At 42.4% G+C, this 25000-nt stretch overlaps 1 protein-coding gene across 14 annotated transcripts in view; it reads right to left on the bottom strand.

Moving 5' to 3' along the window:
* The window catches only part of SYNCRIP (synaptotagmin binding cytoplasmic RNA interacting protein), a 43523-nt gene extending 18610 nt beyond the window's left edge, over positions 1-24913 (bottom strand). For 12 of the 14 annotated variants that reach the window (XR_003094895.1, XR_003094892.1, XR_003094893.1 and 9 more), the window contains exons 1-9: positions 24413-24560; positions 23381-23499; positions 23113-23220; positions 21317-21430; positions 21055-21231; positions 14574-14709; positions 13304-13509; positions 6257-6406; positions 4817-4938 (exon numbers count right to left, since the gene is read on the bottom strand). Coding sequence is in view for 9 of the 14 variants with exons in the window: in XM_014521544.2 (XP_014377030.1) it covers positions 4817-4938; positions 6257-6406; positions 13304-13509; positions 14574-14709; positions 21055-21231; positions 21317-21430; positions 23113-23220; positions 23381-23499; positions 24413-24560 (1280 nt within the window). In the remaining 5 variants the exon portion in view is untranslated. Of the gene's footprint in view, positions 1-4816; positions 4939-6256; positions 6407-13303; positions 13510-14573; positions 14710-21054; positions 21232-21316; positions 21431-23112; positions 23221-23380; positions 23500-24412; positions 24573-24893 lie in introns of those variants that run through there. The other 2 variants (XM_025208208.1, XM_025208210.1) reach the window with 2 other exon arrangements.
* Positions 24914-25000: the final 87 nt, after the last annotated feature.

Below are 25000 nucleotides of genomic sequence, written 5' to 3'. Positions count from 1 at the left end.
AGTCAATAGAAGTGATGGCAAGATATAATTTAAGAACTGACTTAAGTTTTCAACTGCTATTCAACATAATCAAGTTTGAAATTTCCTGTTACGAAACAGCATCACAAAAGAATCCACAACCCTGCCACTTGGAAACCATAAATTTGATATAAGCAAATGACATGACGGATTGCAGATTGCAGGAAACCATAAATTTGATATAAGCAAATGATCAGATGGATTGCAGATTGGCTGAAGGGTCGCACTCAGAGGGTGGTGGTGGATGGATCATATTCGACTTGGGGGGAGGTGGGTAGTGGAGTCCCCCAGGGCTCGGTCCTGGGCCCTGCGCTGTTCAATTTCTTCATCAGCGATCTTGATGTTGGGGTGGAGAGCAACCTGTTTAAATTCGCTGATGACACCAAAATTTGGGGGGAGGTGAGCACGCTAGCAGGGAGAGAGAGATTGCAGAAGGATCTGGATAGGTTACAGGGGTGGGCAGACAGGAACAGGATGCGTTTCAATACGGACAAGTGCAGGGTGCTGCACTTGGGTAGTAGGAACCAGCAGCACACTTATACGATGGGGAACTCCCTACTTGAGAGCACGGAGGCGGAAAGGGATCTTGGTGTCATTATTGACTCCAAGATGAACATGGGCCGACAATGCGAGGTCATGGTTGGCAGGGCTAACCGCACCTTGTCGTGCATCCACAGGTGCATCTCGAGTAGAGCCAGGGAGGTGATCCTCCCCCTCTATGCGACGCTGGTCAGGCCGCAGCTGGAGTATTGTGTCCAGTTCTGTGCGCCCCATTTCAGGAGGGATGTGGACAACATGGAGAGGGTCCAGAGGAGGGCCACCCGCATGATCCGGGGACAACAGGGCAGACCCTACAGTGAGAGACTGCGGGACTTGAACCTATTCAGCCTCCACAAGAGAAGGCTGAGGGGGGACCTGGTGACCGTCTATAAACTCACTAGGGGGAACCAGAAGGGTTTGGGGGAGATGCTGTTTCCCCTAGCCCCCGCTGGCATAACAAGGAGTAATGGGCACAAGTTGATGGAGAGGAGGTACAGATTGGACATCCGAAAAAACTACTTCACAGTTAGGGCGGCTAGGAGCTGGAACCAACTTCCAAGGGAGGTGGTGCTGGCCCCTACCCTGGGGATCTTTAAGAAGAGGCTGGATACTTACCTGGCTGGACTCATTTGAGTCCCGTTTTTGTTTTTAGGGTGAGTGGGTTTTTTTTGGGTTTTTTTTGGGTTGTCTCCCGCCCTGGCGGGGGGTCGGGCTAGAAGATCTATTAGGTCCCTTCCGACCCTGAAACTATGACATGATTCAGACCTGTGATGAGTGTGCCATTCATCTGTACAAATTGTTTTTAAAATTTTGAAATTTAAAAGCACCGTACATTTATATTTAATTGGGGAAAAAACAACCATATTTAGTCTGTGTAAGATGAGGGGTTCCCCTTCCCCCCAATATTTGGGGAAAAGCCCCTCATCCTGGAATCTGGAAGTACTTCTGGTCCACTTTCGAGTCTGCCACTGAGCATGCGGGGCTCCTCCGTGCTCCTGCGAGACACTTCATCTGCCCCACCATCACAGCATTCGTGAGCCGCACCTGGTACCTCGAGGTATGTAGAAAAAACATTTAAAGCTGTGTCTATGGCTGAATCACTGATTCTCTGAATCAGCATCGAATCTTCAGATTTGGCTGAATCGAAAAAATTGGGACAGTGATCCGAATGAACTAATCGAATCACTGTCCCCAATTCAGGCCAAATCCGAATCAAATACAGGTACTCCTCACTTAACGACCTACCCGTTTAACGCCCGCGAGAACTGGTCGTAAGTACAAGAACTGGTCGTAAGTATGAGCACTTTGGTCTTTGAAACGGCAGCGCAGCGTCTCAAGCCAAGGCACACAGTATCAAGGGGCAGCTCCTCGCTTATCAACCAATTCGCTTAATGACCTAGTCGCAGGAATGGAACTCGGTCGTTAAGTGAGGAGTGCCTGTACTGCCTGTTTCGCACACCCCTAGTAAGCACATGTGTAGCTAAAGAGCTCCTGGCCTTGAGAGGTTCAAAACAGCAGAGTGTCACAATCCAACAGATACTACCTTAATCATTAAATAGCAGTTTGTAACACACAAGACCCAGGATACTCAACTGATCAGTTACATTTTGACTAACTAAAAATAAATACAAGATTCCTCAAGAAAAGAAAAATAGGTGGTTATTTAGCAATCCTATTTTGTACTACGTTTGTAGGTTATCCATTTAGGATCTTAAGTAGTCACAGAACTTTTCTTGAGTGATTAAGATACTGCATTAACCACACAAGTAGGCACATGCACAAACACTGCTACTCTTCCACCCTCCCCCCACAATCTTTTGGCATCCAGAGGGAAATTAAAATCCCTTGCAATTCACCTGTAAACAGTGCTCTTAAAATAGAACTGCCTGCCTGCCTTCCTATTTTAAGTAACTTCCCAGCTCTGAAAGTGATAGATTCCATAATCAAGGGACCTTTAAGAGAGACTGTACAAGTGCATCTACCATAGCTTTTGTTCAAAATAGGAGGTCAGAAGACTAAGCAATCAGTGCTAGTTTAGGTTGACTGGAGTAACAGTCAACAGTACATCAAATCAAAGAACCAATACTGCTAAAGTCAGAAGAGAACTGCTACTTCACCAGCCCATAAAAATGTACGTGCCAACTTGAAAAGGCAGACAAGTTTCTTCGGGTGAATCTGATATCTTTTATTAGACCAACTTAATTTATTAAATTTATTCATTAGTTTAAGGTGAAAGGGGAATTCTGTTCAACATAAAATAAGCAGGGAAATTTACTGCTGTGCATCTGACACAAATAAGTTTAAGGTATTTATATAGGAAAAAAATGTGCAGTCACGCTAATCAGAGTAATTTCAGTTATGTTATAGAGAACAGTTGGAATTGGGGTTGGACCAAAGACTACTTCTACAGCCTTCCTATAAAGAAAAAAAAAAGGCACTCTAAACTGATCAGGTGTACCAAAGAAATCTCACTTTCCTTTACAAAATATAGGCTAACAACAGAGTCTTGATACAGGACTAGAGAGATCAATGGTCTAATACTCCATCAGAACTTCCTTCCTTTTGGCATTAAATCAAAACAAGCAAGAAAACAAGACCTCATAGCAAAATGGCAAAATAAGACATTTAGACAACTACCTGCACTGCAATTATGTTCATATGATTTCCTGTATGCACCTTAACTGTAGTAAACAAACAAGTACTCTTGTGGCTGCTTCCGAGGTACTTAATACACAAGAGTTGATGTATTTCTGAAAAAAGTAAATGAAACAAAGTCTAACATAAGGGTAGAGCCCAGAATACTGAAGCCAAGGCAAAGGCTAACAGCAGCAGCAAATGCCCAGTGAAAGAGACAAACAAGGCAAAAGAGAACATTTGGAAAGTATGACTGCTTACACATGTGGAAAAATACAAAAAAACCCAGCGCTTTACTTCCAGCTTGGTGTGCCCCTGCACCAAGCACAGTGCGTGCCCAGAAGAGGCATCGCATTAGTTTGACCTAGCCTGCCCAACGTCTGTATACACTGGGTGCTTCAGCAGGGCTTTTTGAAGCTTTTAGCTAATAGATGATTGAATTCGCTATTAGATAAAAGTGCCAAAAAGCTCTGCTGATGTGCCAAATTTATACAGATGCTGGGGAGCAGAGTCAAACTAATGAGGAGCTTCCTCTTCCAGTAAAGCGCTGTGTTTTTCCCCTCCCCATATCTGTCAGTGGCCTAGACAACAACTACAAACAGGACAATCTTAAGTAGTCCCATGAGTACATAAGGTCACCAGCTAACCTAGCTTTTATTCTGCTGACTTATCTTTCCAATCTTCTTGAAGGCTTAAACAGCAGCACTGACAGAACAAGCATTTTTGGAGAAATACAGAATAGGAGCTGAAAAGCCATAGGATACCCATGGTAAACCAAAGCAGAATATAGTAAAGTACTGAACAGAACAGTGGTAAGACAAATATGATTTTGCACAAAAAATTAAAGCTCCTGGGTTTTTTTTGTTTTGTTTTAGAACAAAAGTGAATGGGCTCATTCAACATTACTGAAGTGGCAGAATGTTGGCTGGCTTTTCCTAGACTATACATATCAGGGCTGTCCAACTAGTGGCCCATAAGCTCCTAGCCAGCAACCACTCTTCCCATGTCCCCCCCTTCCTTCTGATATCAAGACCTCCAGGTTCCCCCTCCACTTCCTGTCCCCACTCCAGGTGGTGCAGCAGTGAAAGGAGACATGGAAAGCTGCCCACTCAGCAGAAGGGCTGCAGCAGCATGCAGCCCCAGCCACCCAGAAGTTGGACAGCCCTGGCCCATACGAAAGCTTCAGTGTATGCTTGTATTCATATGGATGAACTTGGCAGACACTATATGAAACTGAGGGGAAGCAAACAGAAGGAGGTGCCCAGTTCAAAAGTAAAGCTTTTGCAACCAGGTAGGTGAACATAACTGGATGCATTTCACTACTGAATTCAGACTATGAGCTCTTAAGGAGGATTTGATTTTCATCCATCTCTGTACAACACTCAGCAAGATGTTACACCAATTCTGATAGAAAAGCTACCTTTGGGCAACACTGAAAAAAAAGGATTTATCAAGGTAACTGTGTAGGTGTATCATATTTGAATTTTTTACAAGAGAAATAAAATGCTAATACACTTCGTTGTACTGGTTAATATTTCCTAAGCTGCAACTTTCTTCTTTAAAAAAGGTATTTTTGGTGTGATAAATATCAACAACATACACGCATGCAATGTTTTACACTTACATCTGATTTTTAGCTGCTTGTCTCTGAGCTTTCCGTTCTTTCCTTTTTTGATCTGGTGGCTTAGCAAAAACAATTTCAATATTTTCTCCCTCTAAATCTTTACCATTCATTTCTTCCATTGCCTGAAGGAATCAATCAGATTTTAAAAATTATTCCTAAGAAAGATACTCTACTTACTTTGCCCCGTAGAGCATGCATCACAATTTTTTAAAGCATATCCTTCAGAGCAAAACAAAATCTGAAAGCCAGATTACAGAATTCCTGGAGATTTAAGTGTCTCCCCATGCTTGGTTCTCAAAATTAAAATAGTCTTTTAAAGATGGTTTTCTTCTACTTGCAACTGTGAACACACTATTGTGACATCTGCAAATATCATTAATTCAGCATACAGTTCTGTGATCAAGAGCTTTATTAATGGGCCAGCTGTAAAGAGTTTTTTGATTCAAACATACACTTGAAAACAAGAAAGCATTAGTGAAGCAAGAGACCAATCCTAGTAGCTTCTTGAAGTTTTGTTTTAATTTTTGCTATTTTAGCCTACTTACAAGGTCTCCATTACAAAGAACAAAAAAAGTCTACAACCCTGCCCCCCTAACTGACACTAATAATGTCATTCTGACCAAGGAACAGCAGATTACTTATTGGTTCCATTAAACATTTGCAAACAAGTTTAAAAGGAAAGGAATCTGAAAGATCCTGCCACTTGAAGGGAACCTCTTGATTCCTTAGGAGATTAGCCTTAAGAGAATGCTTATCTACAAAGGATTACTCTTCCACTGCCCATGCTTCTACATCATAATAGCCAGACAAACAGGGGAAGATGCAACCCTATATCAGTCTCCCCTCTTCAGTCAGAGTAGAAAATAGGTATGGGGCCAACTATCATTCTACCAGAAGATGGAGAAACCAACAGCATTTCCCTTTCACCAAGGGAAAGGAACAGAAGATTACCTCAGTTCAGAAAAGACAAATCAACTCTGCTCCTAGGAAATCTACTACATAAGCACAAAAGAAGAAGAAACTTTATTGTGCTTAGTTTCTTTCCTTTTAAATTTACATAAAACTACAAACCATTCTTGGAGGATCTTTACCTCCAAAAAAAGAGCTTCCTTTTATTTTCCTGGTGTATTTTAGTGGAAAAACAAGCATCCATTTCAGTTTGGCACAACAAATGCAAGTGCATTTCTATGGTAGCTTAATTCAGTTGTATGAACTGCTATAATTCTGTTTCAGACTAAAAGGCAAATCACAACCAACATTACCAGTAATTTACAAGAATTTACCTGCAGGGAATCCAGTAGTATAGAATTTTTAGTTCAATATGGTAAATAACACTACAGGAGAGCGCTCTCAAGTTGAAAACATATCCAACTCTTACAATTCAATTTTAGTCACCACTTCCCTGTACACATCAGAGTTAATTTAGAGTCTTCAACTTACCTTTACAGCACCATCCCGTTCATCAAAATGAATGAAAGCATAGTCTTTTAATTTCTTCACTCGCTCTAATTTTCCAAATTGACTGAAAGCCTTTTCTAGAATCTCCTCCGTTACAGTATTGGCAAGGTTACGTACAAAAAGTACTTTCACCTAAAATATGAACAAGTCAGTTTTGTGTTATAAGTTGTGCCTTCCAATTTAAAAATGTAAGTTTTAAAATTTCCCCAAACCACACTACAGCTATAGGCAACATCAAGGTAAATACAATCCATTTTAGGCATCCAATATTCTATAAGGCAAATCTGAAAAAAAATCAATTTCCTGAAGACGACCCACCTGACAAAACCCAGCATCTTCCCCTACCAATAAGCAGCATTCCCATCCCTCACCCTTCAATGATCAGCTCCATGTTATTATTGAAAAGTTTCCTAACATTAATTTTCAACTCACTGCATTGTTTTAAAGTAGAGCTAGCTGCTAAAATCAGTTACATGCAGAACAGTCAACTTTTGAAAAGCCTGTACCACAGAGATGGCTTTTTACCCAAGAATTCATCCAACAAGTACATAAGCACTTAGTAAGGCAAAGAGTGCATGCTAATTTCAAATAGCATTACATTTGAGTTGTATCAACTAACATGATAAGGATATTTCCTGCCCACAAGTGAACTAAACGCAATTTTAGTAGACTACAAACTTCCTATCCTAAGTTATTTCAGAAGCCTTCAGCTACCTGAATGGTGACTACAGAGGGTGGATATACTGTTCTCAGTGGTGGCGGATGACACAAGGAGCAATGGTCTCAAGGGGCACCAACGGAAGTTTAGGTTAGATATTAGGAAAAAAACTCTCACCAGCAGGGTAATAAAGCACTGGAACAGGCTACCCAGAGGAGTTGCAGAATCTCTGTCCTTTGAGGTTGTTAAGACCTGGCTAGACAAAGCCTTGGGTGGGATGATCTACTTGGGGATGGATTAGATGACCTCCTAAGGTCCCTTCCAACCATAAATTTCCTAAGTCACCTATGCTGTTCAAAACTCAAGGAAGCACCCATGATTGAGGTTTGGTAGTCACACAACTTGTTTAGATTTCTCCTTGTACATATACTATAGCTGCAGTACCTAATCATGAGTTATCATCCCTGACACTTGCCAAAGCAGACAGTAGTCATCAAGACCGCTCCCTCAGTCTAAAAGCTTCTCTCACTTGCTGGCCAAATCATCTTTTTACCCCCAAACATGTCAATAACTGTAATGCCAAACACAGGAGCTCTCATGCCCTGGCCCACAAATATTTCCTAATCATGTTCCACACGTTTTCTACTAACACAACTGTAAATCAATGACTAAGATCGCAATCAATGGCCCTCTCTTCTCTAAGTAAGTTTAGTTGCTCAAATAGATACTGACTAGAATGGAGACCAGGGGTCAATGTTTTGCACTGGGGGAACTACTTTAACATAGCTTAGCTCCAAGCCTGAGCTGCTTCCAACCCAGCCCACACCACTGGAACGATCACTCCCTCTTCCATCTCTGCCCTCCCACCCAGCAGTGTCACCTACAAAAGTGTTACCTCCCCATAAATGCTGCCAAAGCCCCCCAGCTCCATGGGCTGCAGGCTAAAGGTTGGCAACCCATGGCAGACTTCTCTCTGCTGTGCCAAACACCACCAAATGTTATTCAGCAACAGTGACCAAAAACCCAAAATTTGGTGGCAGGTATAGGGGAGGGGGAGCAGGAACAGCATTGACTCATAGTGGCCAACAGCAACATAGCTGTAGCAGCCTCTGTGACAAGCACCACAGGCTGCATGTGGAGGTGGTTCATTAAGCCCACAAGGTCAGTATATTTGAAACCTATGGTTACTATGGAAAATATTAACAGCATCCATGATTTGGTAGCCATTCTAAAACCCCAACAGTTCCTCTACTTGAGAACTATACTGAGAACTGTAGTAGTGTGGATACAGGAAGGTAAATGAGTAATTATTTGCCATGTTCAAAATAAAACACATGGGGCCGGGGTGAAAGGAAAGGTAACAGACAACACATGGATGACTGCCTCATCCTTCCCCTATTCTTCCCATTTTGTCTGCCTATCATCCAGATGACCAACTTCAAACCCAAACCAGTCCCCCTACCTTTCTCAGTTAGCCCGTTGCCTAACCCCTCCTCCCTGAAATTATGGGGACTCATCTCTTGTGTTCTCTAGTCCATTGCACTAAGTGAATAGAACCCTGATTCTCTAAAAGAACTAAGAGAATTATGATGTAGATGCAGATGTCCCCCCAACATCCATCAGTAAGTATTTCAGGCATTTCAGAATGACACCCATAAAAGTACCTATGTAAGGAATGAATGAGGCAGGGAACCATAAAACCTTGCTCCTCGGGTCTTGTTTCAGAAACAAAGCTGTAGACTTAGGCAAGATCCCTGGCCATGCCTTCTTCATTTTCCATTTTATGACATGTCATCTGAGAAGTCCTCCCTCAACAGGCATTATAAACGTTTCTGAGCAAGGTCCATTTCTGTGAGTCAAAAGACTGATCAGATGGAGAACTTGCCATCTGGAGGAGGTGTCACCTCAGGTATATTTTTCCTGCAAGATTCCTCATTCCCTGCTACTGGAATTCTAGGACACTGGGCAAGAAAGCGGAGAAGATAAAGCTTGCAGGCAGAGCAAGGGCTTTCATACTAAACTAATACTAGGAAAGGAAGCCTCCTCCTGCTTAAAGAGACCCTGTCCAAGCCACTTTTCAGGGATCAACAATGGGATTCCTGCAAGTGAATGCTCAAGTGAAAAAAAAACCCATGACAGGCAGAAAGGCAGCAGACAGGGAAACACTGTAGGACACATTAGTCTGGGATCTGCTCAAGCACCTGGGCTAGGCAATGGAACTCAAGAGAAAGTGGGAACAATGGAAATATTCAAGTAAAAAACAAGCAAATCCATCTATATATAGCAACAACACTTGCAAATAATTACTACATTGAATTTTAAAATGTTAAAAAGGTTTTCCACAAATAATCTCACATTTTAAAATAAAATGTGGACACTATGTAGAAATTAGACTCATAAGTGTTGTCACTGTTAACGTTTTTTTGAGATCTGGGAAAAAGAGAAGAAAAAAGTCATACAACTGAAATCATTTCCAAAAGGAGCACTTATTTAAGCTGATGAAATACAGCTTTTTGGAATTAAGTTTAGCAAATTCAGTTTATGCTCCTTAATGAAGCTATACAATTTTGGAATGACAAGAAAAGTGTCACACTTAAGTAAATTAGTTTTACAGGCTGACAAAAACTCCCACTGATCCCAAAAGACTTTTGATCACTTCTTGCTTGTGACACCACAAAGCTACCTTGATTTGAGCCACTCTCTTTTCCATTTCAGAGTATGGATTAGAAACATACTTTTTAGCACTGGTTCAAAAAAAAAGAAAAAAAACAAACAAAAAAAACACACAAACCAGAAGTCAAGATGCAGTCCCAACTAGGGATGTAAATACTAAGTAATTAAGCGCCCTTTTAACTAATAACATCAGAGGAGTTTATCAGTTAACTGATCACCAGGGATCCTGGTTTTCCCCAATTAAAAAAAAAAAAAAAAAAAAAAAAAAAAAAAAAACAAAATGCAAACTGGACAGTTAATTCATAATGGTTTAAAAAAAAAAAAAAAAAAAAAAAAAAAAAAAAATCACAAATTCTCTGCTAAAAAACCCCAAATCCATGATTAAAATTAAAGGCTCCCTCACAGTCCCCCCAGCCCTGCTAATGCCCTTCACTCCCCATCCACAGCCCCCACAGCCTTGCTGGTGCCCCTTGTCAAACACCCACAGCCCCTGCTCCCACACCCCTGCTGGAGGGGCCCCAAGCTGCCAGGGCTACGGACCTCAGGAAGGGTAGCTCCCTGCTGCTGCACACACTCCCAGGGGCAGGAGGGAACCATACCCCCAAAATCTGTACCCAGGGCAGGCACAGACTGAGACTGCTGCCCAGAGTGGGGCTTGGGGCCACATGTGGTTGCTGGAAGCAGGATAGGGCTGCAGATCACTCATCTGGGTGAGGGCTGACTCCCTGCTGCCACACCCACTCCCAGGGAGCCAGGGGTGACCTGCATTCCAAGATCTGTACGTGGGGCAGGTGCAGGTTGCGGGCATGGGCTCCCACCCTGCTTCGCTCCTCCAGGGCCTCCGCCAGCTGGCGGGCACAACCTGGCGCAGCTGAGGACAGTGGGCCTACGGAGGGAGATCTACACTGTCTCAGTCCCCCGCTACCCCGGCAACATGCCCCGTGCTTGCACCACTGCCCTCAGTGCAGCCCCCCCCGCACCGTGAGGCAAATCACCAGGGAGCGAGCAGTGGCAAGAAGGTTTTTTTGCATACCCTGCTGTTCCCAGCTGCGCCGGGTCACGGGGGGAAGCAGGGAACAGTAGGGCCCCTGCTCACTGCTGTTCCCCCCCCCCCGCCCGCCAACTCAGCATGGCAGGGAGTGGAGGAGCCATGCGAAAGACCTCCTTGCCACCACTTGCACCCCACCTCCACTGCCCCGGTGACCTACTTCCTGCACATGGGGCAGCAGTGGGGGCTGCGCCCATCAAGGCACTAGCACGTTACTGGGACAGTGAAGGGGCAAGAAGCAGCGAGGAGGCTCTCTGCACGACTCCTCTGTTCCCTGCTGCACTGGGTCACAGGGAGAAGTCAGAAGGAAACAGTGGCAAGCATCTGTAGGCCCACTGTGCCCTGCTTCCCTCCGTGACCCGGAGCAACTAGGAACAGCTGGGCCACGTGAGGCTCTTAGCAGCTGCTCACCCCGAGCTACCCTGGCAGCACACCTCCTAGATGTGGGGCTGCAGTGAGAGAAGTGGTAGCAGGCGCAGGAGGTGTGCCACCATGGGGGGGGGGTGAAATCCTAGCACGGCCCCACTGTCCCCAGCCACAGCAGTTTGTGCCTGCAGGGATGCAGAGGCCCTGCAGGAAGGAAGCAGGACAGGAGCTTGAGCCTGCCTCATGCACAGATCTGGGGGGGCATGGGTCCCCCTTGCCCCCTGAGAGTGAAAGACACAGAGTGCCCAGCTGGCTGCACGTGGACCACCAGCGGCACTACAGGCCCTTAAGGAAAGCCACGTGTGGAGGTTCCAAGCCTGGTCGGGCCGATAGTGCCACTGGCGGTCCACAGGCTGCCAGCTGGGAACTCTGTGTGGTTCACCAACACCTCCCTGCTCTCTCAGCCAGCTCCCCTCTACAGCCCTGCTACACAACCCCATCAACCCCCACTTATATAACCTTACGAGCTACAGAAGGAAGGTGAACCACAGGTAAGCCTTGGGAGTAAAAACAGCATCCAGTTCTGGGTGCCGCACTTCAGGAGGGATGTGGACAACATTGAGAAGGTCCAGAGGAGGGCCACTCGCATGATCAGGGAGCAGCAGGGCAGGTCCTATGAGGATAGGTTACAGGATCTGAACCTGTTCAGCCTCCGCAAGAGGAGGTTGAGAGAGGATCTGGTGGCCATCTATAAAACTGGCCAAGGGAGACCAGCAGGCAACGGGAGAGTCCCTGGTCCCCTGAGTACTACCGGGAGTAACAAGGAACAACGGCCATAAGCTGAAGGAGAGCAGATTCAGGCTGGATATCAGGAGGCACTACTTCACAGTCAGTGTGGCTAGGATCTGGAACCAACTTCCAAGGGAAGTGGTCCCTCACTCCTAACCTGGGGGTCTTTAAGAGGAGGCTAGACAGACACCATGCCGGGGTCGTCTGACCCCAGTATTCTTTCCTGCCTGTGGCAGGGGGTCGGATTTGATGATCTGCTCAGGTCCCTTCTGACCCTACTAACTAACTATGAAGCCTCAGGCCCTGTCCTTCCCACTCTCCCTCCCCCTCTGGGCAGGGTTGGGGGTTTCCCACCACTTTTGCAAACAGCTCTTGCAGGCTGGAGCTCTTTACAAAAGAAGGAAAGCCGCAGCTTTCCCGCTTTTATCAGAGAAAGAGCAGATTTTCCCCTTTTAGCAGAGAAATCAGTGGTTTTCTCCGTTTTTCCATAGGAAACAGGAAACTTGGATCCCTGCTGATAACATGCATCTGCAAGAGACCCGCCTGCTTGTACTCACTCATTCTCCAGGCAGCAGCAATGCGCCCACTGCTGCTACCTGCAGCTTTACAGGGCTGTGGTGGGTCTTACTGCTGCTGCTTGCAGTGACATTCGCAGCAGCAGGCTGGAAAAGCCTCGTCTGCACAGCTGCCCAGGGCCAGTTGCAGTGGCATCAGTGGCAAGTGCCACCACAGTCCCCATGAAGTTGCAGACAGCAGCCGGGGGCTGGAAAAGCCCCTTGCTCCCTGTAGCCGCTGGCATAAGGCTGCAAGCAGCTGCACCTTGGTCTGCAGAGCCCCAGCCCGTTGCCAGTAGCAGGTGCACTTGCACCTCCAGGTGGATGTTGGGGAAGTCACGAGGGGCCCAGTCCTTGTACAGGCAAGGTAGCCCCGGACCCTTTCCCACCACCTGCTGCCAGCAATGAGCTGGGCAGGGCTCCACAGAGCCTGGTGAAGCTTGTTGCCAGCGGCAAGGGCACATGTGCCTCGGGACAGATGTTGGGGAAGGGGCAGGGGTTGTGCTGCCACAAGAAGGACTGGGCCCCTTGTGGCTCCCCTGCCGCTTCCCCACCATACCACATACTAGTGAATTCTACCCTCACTCCTCCCTCCCTCCCCTCCTGCCCGCCCTATCACATTTGGGGCGACGCATAGTTTCCCTTCTCCACCCCAAACTAAATGATAACCAGTTATAATTGTTCACATCCCTAGTTCCAACCTGTAATGGATGTTACTTGCCAATACCACTCAACTTTTGAGTTCCCTTTAAATTTTCCAGTTGTTTAAAAACAAACACCTTTAAACAAAATAATACAAAACAACTGCACAAGACCACCTTCAACTTTTCTGTCAAGAACACCAAAAGCATTATTTCAGCTACAGCTAATATAAAAAAACATTTACTTTACAACAACTTAAGTGATACATCTATATTTGTATTTCTTCATTCCTTGATTACCTTTGCCATGACTTCAGGATCTGGATCTTCTATAGGATCAGCCCATTCAACTGTAACAACATTTCCCCAGACTTTTACTTTGCCACTCATTAACCTGCGCCTGGCTTGAGCAGCAGTTTTATGATCTTCATATTCAAGGAAACAGAAACCCCTGTTTTTTTTCTTGTCATCAGGTTGATGGTACAATATGACATCTGTCAGACCCTCTGAAATTAAACAAAATATTTTTTAAATGCAACTTCAATTCAAATGTTTATGATATAAAACAAAAGGATGATCCGACTTAAAAACATGTGATCTACAAGATGTGAAAACAGCATGGACCAGTTTTAAGGACCACTGTAAAGAGGCCAGGTTACCTTTCTATACCTTCAAAATTGTAACTCACTTGTCACTGTAGTATCTTGGCATGCATGGGAACACTTTCCAGGACATAAATAAGAGACAAAGACAGTGTTAAGACTTCAGAAGTCTTAACACTGCTCAATCAGAAAGTGCATAAGGATACCCAACAGACGGTTTTCCATGTTAAAAGGAAGTCTATAATAAAAGTTATAGCTCCTTAATTCATTAGCCTTAGTTAAAGGATTGTCTACCCCTCATGTAAGTCTAGTAAGACAAAAAGGAGAAGAGAACTGCTTCCTTATTAATTGGTCTCTTTTAGCCACAAAGCACAGCATCTCCCTTTGAGTTGTAGACACTTTTCCTCCCCCCAACAAGACTACTTTCATCTGCTAGGTTGTTGTATGTATACAATCTAAGGTTTAGTTATGGATAGTAGACTATATTACTCTAAAACAGTGGTTCTCAACCTTTTTTGTACCAGGATGCATTCGTAAACACCAATGGGCAGTCCCAACAGAGTGCCCCTCACTTTCGACCTGCTGCCCCCTGCCCCTTAGTGTATGGGGCAGAGGAGGCCCAAAACCTGCAAGGGAAAAAGACATGGTTTCCCATGTTTTTCTCCTTTAAACAAAAATCCATTTTTTAAGTTTGTTCGGAACCCTTTCATTTATTCTTATGACCCACTTTTGGGTCACAAATCATGGGTTGAGAAACGCTGCTCTAAAACACAGCATTGCCTAGGCAAGAATGACAGATTACCAGCTGACTAAGAGCAAGACATCCAAAAGGCTAGGACAAAGTGAAAGGAAGTAGAGAAGTCAGCCATGATACAACATAACCTGAAAGATGGTGAAAAGTTAATCACTGATCATACATTTTACCCATTTATTTCTGTCCAGCTCCCAAAACATGCATACTGACTTACCTGTAACTTTGCTAAATTCTTCAACAATCTGTTCCTTGGTTTTACTCTTAGGAATAGAGCCAACAAAAAGCCTATTATTGGCAACAGAGATGCATACACCAATGTGTTTCCCGGAACGAATTTCATGATTATTGTACTGAAATAAAAACAGTAAGATAAATTATAAATAAGCTTTCCAACTCCCAATTCAAAGATATCCAGACCAAATATTTTTTTCCTTTCTAGAGCTACAATTATCAAGGTATAAAATTCTTTGCAACTTAATTAATACATCTGTTGTGGCATGTTCATAATTGCATTTTTGTGGTATTTTTTTCCTCCACCACAGCTCCTCAATTTCAGCTAGCACTGCCTTCCCCTCCCAGGTCTCTAAGCTTCATCTTTCCTTCTTGAAGGAAACTATGAACTCAAGACTTCATAAGAGGAAGAACCATAGTCGATGCAGCTTGTTTTAACAAGCCCCTCTCCTTAAACTGAATCAAGCATAATAAAAAGCAAGTTAAGGTTCACTTCAACAATCCCCTGTACAACTCCCATACATAACAATAAAAAAATAAGAACAACCTTCAGACAGTAAGAATTTCTTCTCAAGAAATAATCACAGAATCAAAGCCAAAGCTATGAGGATATGCAAGAGCAACTGCCAAAATACTTCAAGAGTACTTTAACTGCACAGGAGAAAAAAAAAAAAATGAATTCAACTGAATGAATCCTAAAAAAACCCAAACCTTTAAGGCTTGCTATTCAAATACCACTCCCGAAGTGGGCAATTTAGGCATAGCACCCTGGACAGCCTGAATCTAAAAAAAGTGCATTTCGGGGGGGGTTAATACCCTGTATTTCCTTTATTTGTGGAAATAGTCATCTCACAGGCAAAAGACACATTTTAATCAACTTCTCTACTGCTTTAACAGCAGTCTCCATTTTCCCCTTTTCAAGAGCCAGCTCTTCATGTAGGGAAGTGTGTATTTCTTTTCTTAAGACCCTGTCAACCTTACATTTTTTCTAGTAGCAATTTTAGTTTTGGTGTTTTCAGGTTTCCACATCACTTCTTTCCCTCTGTAGTGAATGCTATTGAGAACATCTCATGCTTTGATAATACAGTTCTGTTGTTTTGTACCACTGTAATACTAATTGTGCCCTGCTGAAGATTATAACCAATGCTTGATAACTATATGCCAATGAGTTAAAAAAAAAAAAAAAAAAAAAACCCTGCTACATCAAAAGGATTCTCATCTCCCTTTTGGCTGTAGTAGCATTCCTGGGTAGCCCAGAAACAGTACCCAGGATATAAAACTTTATTTAAAATATCCGCTGCTCTGCTTTTTCTCCGCATTTTGAAAAGTAGTCTTCAAAACAAAGCAATGAACATACACAGGGATATCGTATATTCACTCTATATTAGTGTCTACTATTGGTGAACGCTCTTCTGCATTAGTTAGGGTATGCTCTTCCCCAGGTAAAGTGTACTACCCCTCAAAATTGAGGTAAGAAACTAATTTTCCTCAAAAAGATGAAAAATCATCTTTTAGATCAGATACCAGACATCCTGTTGGATCAACATATTGCATCTCTTTTAATACTATTTAATCAGGTTTAAAGGAGTCAGATCAAGTTTGGTTCCAAATGCTTTCTTTAAAACAAGCAAGAAACATTTTAACACCTGCCTCAAATTTTGTCAGAGGGTGTTTAAGTTAAAACTTATTGTTACCCTAACGTGTTTATTACACTCCAAGCACATTACAATACTACGGTACTTCATTAAAGTTTGAAGAACACTTGGAAAAACAAAAACCCTGACTAACCAATTTTCATTGTCCAAGCTGAGGAAAGCATAAAACATTAACAACAGTAAAAGTTAAGTGTTACAACTTCCATGTCTTTAAAAAAAAAAAAAAAATGTATTTGCAAGCTACCAATGTCTCTTTAAACATCCCGCCCATAATCTTAAATCTCATATTAGGTAGGGTCAAGCCCAGTCACTATATCTGCATGGAAGAATGCCACAAAAACATACTACAAGTAAAAGTGCCAGTTCAGCATATTTAATTCCCTCCTACTCCGTGCTGAAGACACTACTGCTAAAGTGCCTTTTGGGCAAATGCAGCACACGTGCCTTTACTACTTGTGGATGAATTAACCTCCTAAAGTTTTTCCTCCAGCATGTTAGGCAATCCCAATAGAACTATTTACCTCACTTTACCTAACTGAAATTTCACCTGTATTTTAAGATTTAGCTTATTTACTTCCTGTACTAAACAGCAACTATGAATTTCTGGGGAACTGGTACTCAAAACGCTTACAACAACATAGGTCAAACTTTTCAGTGTGCCAAAGACAAATTAGCCCTATGCCCTTCCTGAGTGCCACTCCAATTCCTTTCGTCTACCTCAGGGGTTCTCAATCCCTGGACCACAGCAGGTCAGCTGCCGGATCAGAAGTAGCCGCTGACTGGCAAACTGCAGCCCTTTTGCAGGGCCCACAACAGCACAGGGTTTGGTCCACCCGTCTTCCGGCCAGAAATTCCAGCTGTGGTCAGCTGTGACTGCTGGGCCGTGGTTTACTGGGCCGTGACACAAACTTTGGGAACCCCTGCTCTACCTTATCTGCTGCTGTGCTGCCTGCCCCTTCCCTGACCTGGCACATGCCTCATGTACCCTACACTGCTTACTTCTGGCTTAGAAAGACATCCTTGGCTAATTTCACTTTTATCTGTGCTTCTGATTAGCTTTACACACTGGTCCCCTAATTTTCATAGTTGGTAGGGTCAGAAGGGACCTGAGCAGATCATCAAAGCCAACCCCCTGCCATGGGCAGGAAAGAATCCTGGGGTCAAATGACCCTGGCTAGGTGATTATCTAGCCTCCTTTTGAAGACCCCCAGGGTAGGAGTGAGCACCACTCCCCTTAGAAGTTGGTTCCAGATCCTAGTCGCCCTGACTGTGAAGTAATGTCTCCCGATATCCAGCCTGAATCTACTCTCAGTCAACTTATGGCTGTTATTCCTTATTCCTCCTGGTAGTGCTCACGGAAACAGAGACTCTCCCATAGCCTGCTGGTCCCCCTTGGCCAGTTTGTAGACAGCCACCAGATCCCCCCCTCAGCCTTCTTTTGTGGAGGCTGAACAGGTTCAGGTCCCGTAGCCTCTGCTCGTAGGGTCTGCCTTGCTGCCCCCTGATCATGTGAGTGGTCTCCTCTGGACCCTCTCAACACTGTCCACATCCTTCCTGAAATGCAGCACCCAGAACTGGACTCAGTACTCCAAGTACTTTAAAAGAAGTGCCCACATGTCCCGGTTTCATCCCAGATTTCCTTAAAAACAATATGGTCATCCTATCTATTTTACACTGGAATTTTATTACATTAGAGACACTTTCATGGAATCATGTGTTAACTCTAGGAAGCAGTAGGGTAAACCTACGCAAAAAAAACAAAACCAAAAAATAATACACACCGTCTTCCAGAATAGAAAGGTAACACCATCAGTCAAGTATGCTGTATTTTCCCCATATTCTTTCCTCTTTATCCAGCTTTATCATTTTCCCCTATTTATAACAATTCTGATTACTCTAGTTATGAACTTCTCAAATTAAATCCATTAACTGTTCTACATCCAGTAGCACATGTGGAATACACAAATGTCCACTAGAGAGCAGGATGACCCCAAAATTACTTTCAACTGGGATTCATATGCAAGTGTTGAGCCAGTTTACAGATGACTATAAGCATGCTAAGAGGGAAAGATGTTACAAGACCTGTGCCACTTTTGCTATAGCACAGGTCTGAAGTTAAGACTGGGTAAGGAGAAAACAAAATAAGTTTTTTAAATCCTTTAACATGCTGAAGAACAGCAGAGTGAGAAGGCTTCAGGTTATTTCGTTGCAAGATGTAAAAGTATAGCTGAATTTAAAAAAAAATGTGCATGTTCTTTTAATAAATGTTAGCTTCTTTGCTAAAGTAAAAGCTTTTGAGAGCCAGCTACTATTACTAATTTCACTAGCCTAACAGAAAAAATATGAACGTGGGTGTTTAACCACAAGTTTGCACCAATTTTACAAAGTCTGTTACTGAGACCTCTAAGTTTAAGCTAAACACTGTATACATCAAAAAGATAAGCTAATGTATAAGGATAAGATGTAACAGTATAGAAAGCTTTGCAGTGCTAACAGTCCACACCGAGTGGTGTAGAAAAAAACCTCTATAATAGCCACCTCCATGTTTCAGATCAGGTTTGGGAACTCTATTTAGACTGCACTTATCCACAACTTTAGCAGCTTGTTTAAACACACTGGCACTTCAGTCTTTCCAAACCCTGAATTCAAACAGGAAGCTTGGATTGACTACTGGATAGGATAAAGCCTGAGGTTTTAGTTCCTACTGAATTTTTAAGATTTTTTTAGTTTTATGGACACCTAGGTAACAATCCAAATATGAACTGATACAACACCATTTTCCAGGATCTGAAAAACTGTTCAGTTTACCACCCAAGCAGCAATACAGAAAATTGACAAAGCTTTGGCCAGTTCCCTGACTAATATTCAAGTCTACAGGCAACAGTCAAACTTATGAGGCTTTAAGAAAAGAAGGAAAAAAGCCACATAGCAAACACAGGCATCTCAGCAGGCTAATAAGCTAAAAGGTGAAAAAACAGCTTACAACTATGGGGAAAAGGTAGTAAGTTTTAAATGTCTACAAGCCACTGGTTGATGAAAAATGACCCCTTGCAGTACTACCCAAAAAAGCTGCATTAGCAGTCATCTTAGGAGTCTCCCCATTCACAGATAACAAGAATGATAGAATCTTTTCACAAGGGCACTATGCCCATGCCTTACTTAGATCCCCATTCTCCTACTTGACTGATTTTGAACTACCAGGAAAGTTCTTCAGATCCCAATTTAATCAGCCAATTTCAGATGAGGATACACAAAGTCAACTCTTGCCAAGGTACTTGTGTGAAATTGGTTTTGATGTCTTTGCCCTTACCTGAATGTTTTAAAACAACCTTAACAAAGTTAACTCAAAGCCAGAACAGCATCCTGCTACATACTAAAGCTAGAAAAGATGGCTTCCCATCCCAACTGGAATTTGTCCTTGTACTTCCCCAAACTCCTCTCCTTTGCTTCAATTTAAATGACAAACAGAAACTGGATATAAAAAGTGAGTAAATGCACAGGTGCATACTTTTATAGTACTAATGCCACCTCAAATACATAAAGCAGAAGACAGTCCAGATCTAAGCTCAGTCCCCAACCTTTTTTCCTACACAATATACTTATCAACTTGAAGTATTACCCACACTTTAAAAAAAAAAAAAACCAGGAAAAAAAGTTATCAGCTTACTTCATGCATCTAACAATAATTAAAAAAGTTTAGCCAGTTTCTCTAGCCAGTTCCAATTTTTTTTTTTGCTAAGTAATAGATGATGAATTTGGCAGGGTTTTTTTTTGTGGGGGGGGGGGGGGGGGAAGCTGCACTGTTTGTTGCATCCAACTAGAGATACAAGACATTTAAAATAACAACAGCAAAGCTGAAAATGAAAAAAGCAACAAGCAGGAGTACACACACAAAAGTTAATGAAACTTCTAAATATTCCTCAATCAATGCCCCTTAAAGAATTCATCAACAGGCCAGGCCAATGGTTTATTAGCAGCAAATTATACAGAACTGAGATCCAGGTATGACTAGATTAAACACATTACTTCACTACTCCATATTTTTAAGCGAAGGTAACATATAAATGACCTAATGACCTAGAAGTACTTTAACTAAAAGGGGAATTGATGCTCAGCCCCAAATGAAGTAGGGGAAGGGGGGGAGAATGCACTGCCAAAATGCTGGGTGAGGCTTGGAGTTAAAATGAAAGAAAGAGAGAGAAAAAGACCGACAGAAAAATACAGTTCAGAATTTATGCCTGACCCCTGAAAGATAAGTTATGCTCCATTTTTATAGCGCAATGAAAAAGAGAGAGACAGAGAGACAAGTTTGCTAGTAAATACACTTGAAGGTACTTCATGATTAAGTTACTTACCTTAAATAAAATGCGTGTCCTCAGTGTTTTGTCTACAGGGAACGCGCTGCTGCATACACGCACCAGCAGTTATAACCATGCAGAAAAAACACTCTTTTCAGAGATCAGTTCCAAAATAACCCACCCCAATACAAACAGTGAATTAAGAAAGGAAAACCTAGCGACCCTATTGTTGTCATGAACTTTTGTTTGAATGTAGGAGTTGCCCAATTAGGTCAGGCCATAAATCCACCTGATTCTGTACCCTGTCTTTGACAGCAGTCAGTACAAAAGATCCAAAGAAAGGCGCAAGAATATTTTAAATAACAACAATGAACACTTATGGAATAACTCATTTGTAACATACTATCTTCTTAAAATAATTGACAAGAAATAGAGCAGTTCCCTAATAGGTAGAGAAGCATCACAAGATGTTAAACAAAACAAAAAAACAAACAAACACAAAACCACTTACCAGTTTAACAGCCTCTTGAGCTGCCTCTTTAGTACAGAAAGTGACAAAAGCATATCCTCTATTTAGACCAGTCAGTGGGTCCATCATTAAGCGCAGATCCCAGATAGGCCCAGCTTTCTCAAATAATGGAACAAGCTCATCCTCAAATAAGTCTCTTGGAATCTTGCCCACAAATATCTACAAATACCACATATAATGTCATTTAAAGATGCATGCAAGAAACAAGCCACTTTTCTTTAGATAAAACTATTTCTCTGCTTACCTCTGTACCAACAGAAGGCTGTTGCCCTGAATACACAGAATCTGGAGGAGGGCCACCATACTTCCGCTGTCCAGTAGTCACATCAAGAGTATAACCTGTTCTTTCCAAGAGTGCCTTAGGAAAAAGAAAAAAAAATTGTGTAAAAGTCTTGTCTTAGACAATTTAACTTAAGACAAATTTAACCATTCAAGTTAAGGCGTGTTTTATCTCTACATTATAAGACAAATTTAACCATTTAAGTTAAGGCATGTTTTATCTCTACATTAATATTAGTGTTCTGGAACTTCCACAGGCATACAAACCCACTGCATATACAGAAATGAGTACGTTTAAAGTGTAATGCACGCCATTTTCATATTATTAAAACACTACTTGGTTGAGAGATTGAACGGTGTGCTATGCAGCAGCCCAACAAAACAAAAGGTTCACATTTCTTCATGTGAAGGTATGCGGAACATTTTTAAATATAAAAATTAAACCAAGTGACAGAATAGCAAGTGTCTATTAAGATATCTCAATACTTGGAGTCGCTGTTTTGACATGCACAGTCCTGCAAACACTTAGGTACATTACTTCTACTGAATTAGCGGGACTGCCTATAGGCATGGAGTTGAAGCACAGACACGCGCTTAGATACCATAGGACAGTGACAGACAGTGTCTCAGTTGCCCTAGTATAAAGCAGGGATAATAACCCTTTTCTGTCTTTCACACACTCTTCAGGGTCAAAAGTTCCCCAGGCAAGGAACGTGTCACTTCAACACGACACGACTGACCTATTATATCATCACCTACTAGGTCCAAATATTTACTATATTATATACAGTTTTAAAGCTACTGACATCAACTACCTGAAATGTTGTGTGTTCAGATCAATTTTAAGAAAGAACAACAGAAAAAATTAATTAAAACCATAAAGGCTTACTGAAATTGCAAGTCAAAACTGGGAAAGAGAAAAAGCAAATTAAGGGAGAACTTGAGATGTACTCATTAAACAAGTTAGATTTTATACTTCAGCAAGACACAAGAAGCAAAAAATCATCTTCCTCTTCCAACTGATCTAGTCAAAGCATCTTACTCATTTGATGTATATGCTGTATACCCTTCCCAAAAAAGGACTTAATTTTAGCTGGGTCCATTTAGTTTCCCAAATCTTTTAAAAATCAGTTATTTTCCTGGTATGATTTATACGCCTAAGGCAATTATTTCTTGGATATTCGCTGTACTCTGCAATAAGGTTAAACTAATCTTTGTATACTGCTTATAAAAAGAGAATACACTGACCTAAAAAAGAACTAAAATCCCAAATCCAATGGGCGTGTCTAAAAAAACCCAAAAAAGCAATTAAAGGAACAGCTCATAATTGGATATTGATATGCCAGAGATATCCTGTTTTTCTGTGGTACCAGTCAAGATCTTGCACTAAAACTTTCACTCCTAATTGTATAAGACTAAAGGCACAGGTATTTTTTTTTTTTAGCCTGAGACAAAGATACCTCAGTGTATAAGACACCTTTCTGGCAAGTTGCTTAACGTGAGTGTTAGCATTATTTTAAGTAATTGCAATAAACAAGCACGTATATTTCATTTGAAGAAATTGTTACTATTTTTTGAAAAAGGAGTTACAAAATTTCTGGAACAGCGCAAATAAGATTTTACTGATAAACAGGTTTGAGTGATCTGAACTAGAAATACCTGGCAAGACACAGTTACAAAGAGTAAGCTCTGGCTTATATGAAAAAAAATAAATTACATTTATAAAATTTACAATATTATCTTACACCTTCAGGCACATACCTTGATTTTGGCCTCATCTGGTCCTTTGCTAGAATCTGCCACCTTGGTCCCTTGTTTCTCTCTCTGCCTGTACGTCTTCATGACTCCACATAAAAAGGCACTTTTGTTCTGAAAAAGTAGAGCCAACTTTGTTTTGAAGCAGTCAGTTTATCCAAACTGTACAAGTTCTATGCATCAAAAAAGAGCTCTGGCTGTAACTGCTCAAGCTTTGACCATCTAGTAGCAGTTTGTTTCCCCTACATTTACATGCTAAATTGCTTAACATTACCTGAACATGTGAGAGATCACTGTCTTTAAACTGTTGAAGCACTGCCAATGCACCTTCTTCATTAAATTCCTTTAAAGCTTCAATAGCTCTTTCATCTAGATCACTATGTGCAACTAGCCCTAGGGAAAAGCAAAATTTTTGCTAATTATATTTGAGAAGCAACCTTTGTTTAACCATATTCATTACATTTTAGTGATGTCGGATCATTTAGTAACACAATCCATTTTACTTGTTCAAGAAGCCGTATCTACTGTTCCTCTTTCACAAATATTCAAAACATGATGAAAAATGCTCAACTTTTCTCCATCAAGAATAAAACCCTTAAAATAAAGATATTCTGTCAAATGATTTTTTATGACTTTTTTTTTTTTTGCAATATTACACGGCATCAAGTAGTGGAATGGCTATGTTTATTTTCTTTGTACAGAACTAAAGGTAACAAGGTATCATCAAAATTTGACTTTTTAGGAAAAGGAGCATTAAGACTGAACTGAAACACTCAAAATTACTACCAGAATCCAAGAATTGAGCTTCAAAAGAAAGAAAAAAAACCCCAGAACTACACAATGCCAGAGAAACACAGCACCACCTGTACACTCCTGAGTCAAAATACCAAATCACAGAACAGCCTCAACAATTACAGAATACTACCAGTTCCTCAATTACTCTTAAGTTGCTTAAAGCTACTATAAAATACACTAAGCACATCACCTGCTGTCATGAAGAACAGACAGCTGTGCCTCTGCCAGCTGTTGCTATGATCTTGTGCCCCCTTCTCCTGTCCTACCTCCTCCCCACCACCCACTCCAAGTGACTTTCATAACCTAGCCCCAGACAGCCTCTGGTAACACTAGGTAAGTTTAAAAAAAAAAAAAAAAAAAGTATGAGATAAAAATCAGCAAATCAACACTAAGAGACATGACTGCAGTCCCCATACTTTTGGAAACCACAAAAAGTTGCTATTTTAGCCCAAAGCCAGCGGAATCCAATGAAAAGATCCAAAGTATGATTTTGCAAGTTTTTGCATCTTACCTGCAACGTAAATTTCGTCTAGTTTTTCAGCAACTTTCTGTGGTAAACCAGCATCAAGCAATGTCTGGAAATGCTCAGAATGGGTGACTGCAGCAGAAGTGTCCATGGGCTCTTCAGTACCATTCCCATTAACATGTTCAGTAGCCATGTTGACAGATATCTGTTCGAACGCAATAAGCATCACAATTAAGCTAGAAATCTTGGCGGGGGAGGTCAGCAAATGACAGCACATGCAACTGCCTGCTCTCCCTCTGCCTGCACGGAGCTGCTGCTTGGGCCCCTCCCCTGCCAATGCCGCTGCAGAGCCCGGGAGAGCCACAAGAAGAAAAGGGGGGAAAAAAAAGAGAAAGGCAAGGCAAGGCAAGCAGTCTCTGAAGAAGCCCCGAGCACAAAGGAAGCCCCCGAGCAGCACGGCTGCCCGGCGGGGGTGGGGGAGCCTTCCCTGCAGGGCTTTGCACAACGCAGCCAGACACTGACTCACCGCCTCTCCGCGCCCTAACACTCCCTGAGCAGCGCCCAACAAGTTCGAGATGGAGCAAGAAGCCAATGGCGGGGGGGGGGGAGGGGGGGGGGGGGACCGCGGCCCCG

This window comes from Alligator sinensis, unplaced genomic scaffold, assembly GCF_000455745.1.
Source record: "Alligator sinensis unplaced genomic scaffold, ASM45574v1 scaffold55_1, whole genome shotgun sequence".
In the NCBI taxonomy this organism is placed as follows: domain Eukaryota; kingdom Metazoa; phylum Chordata; order Crocodylia; family Alligatoridae; genus Alligator; species Alligator sinensis.
This window is presented reverse-complemented; position numbering and strand designations above follow the sequence as displayed.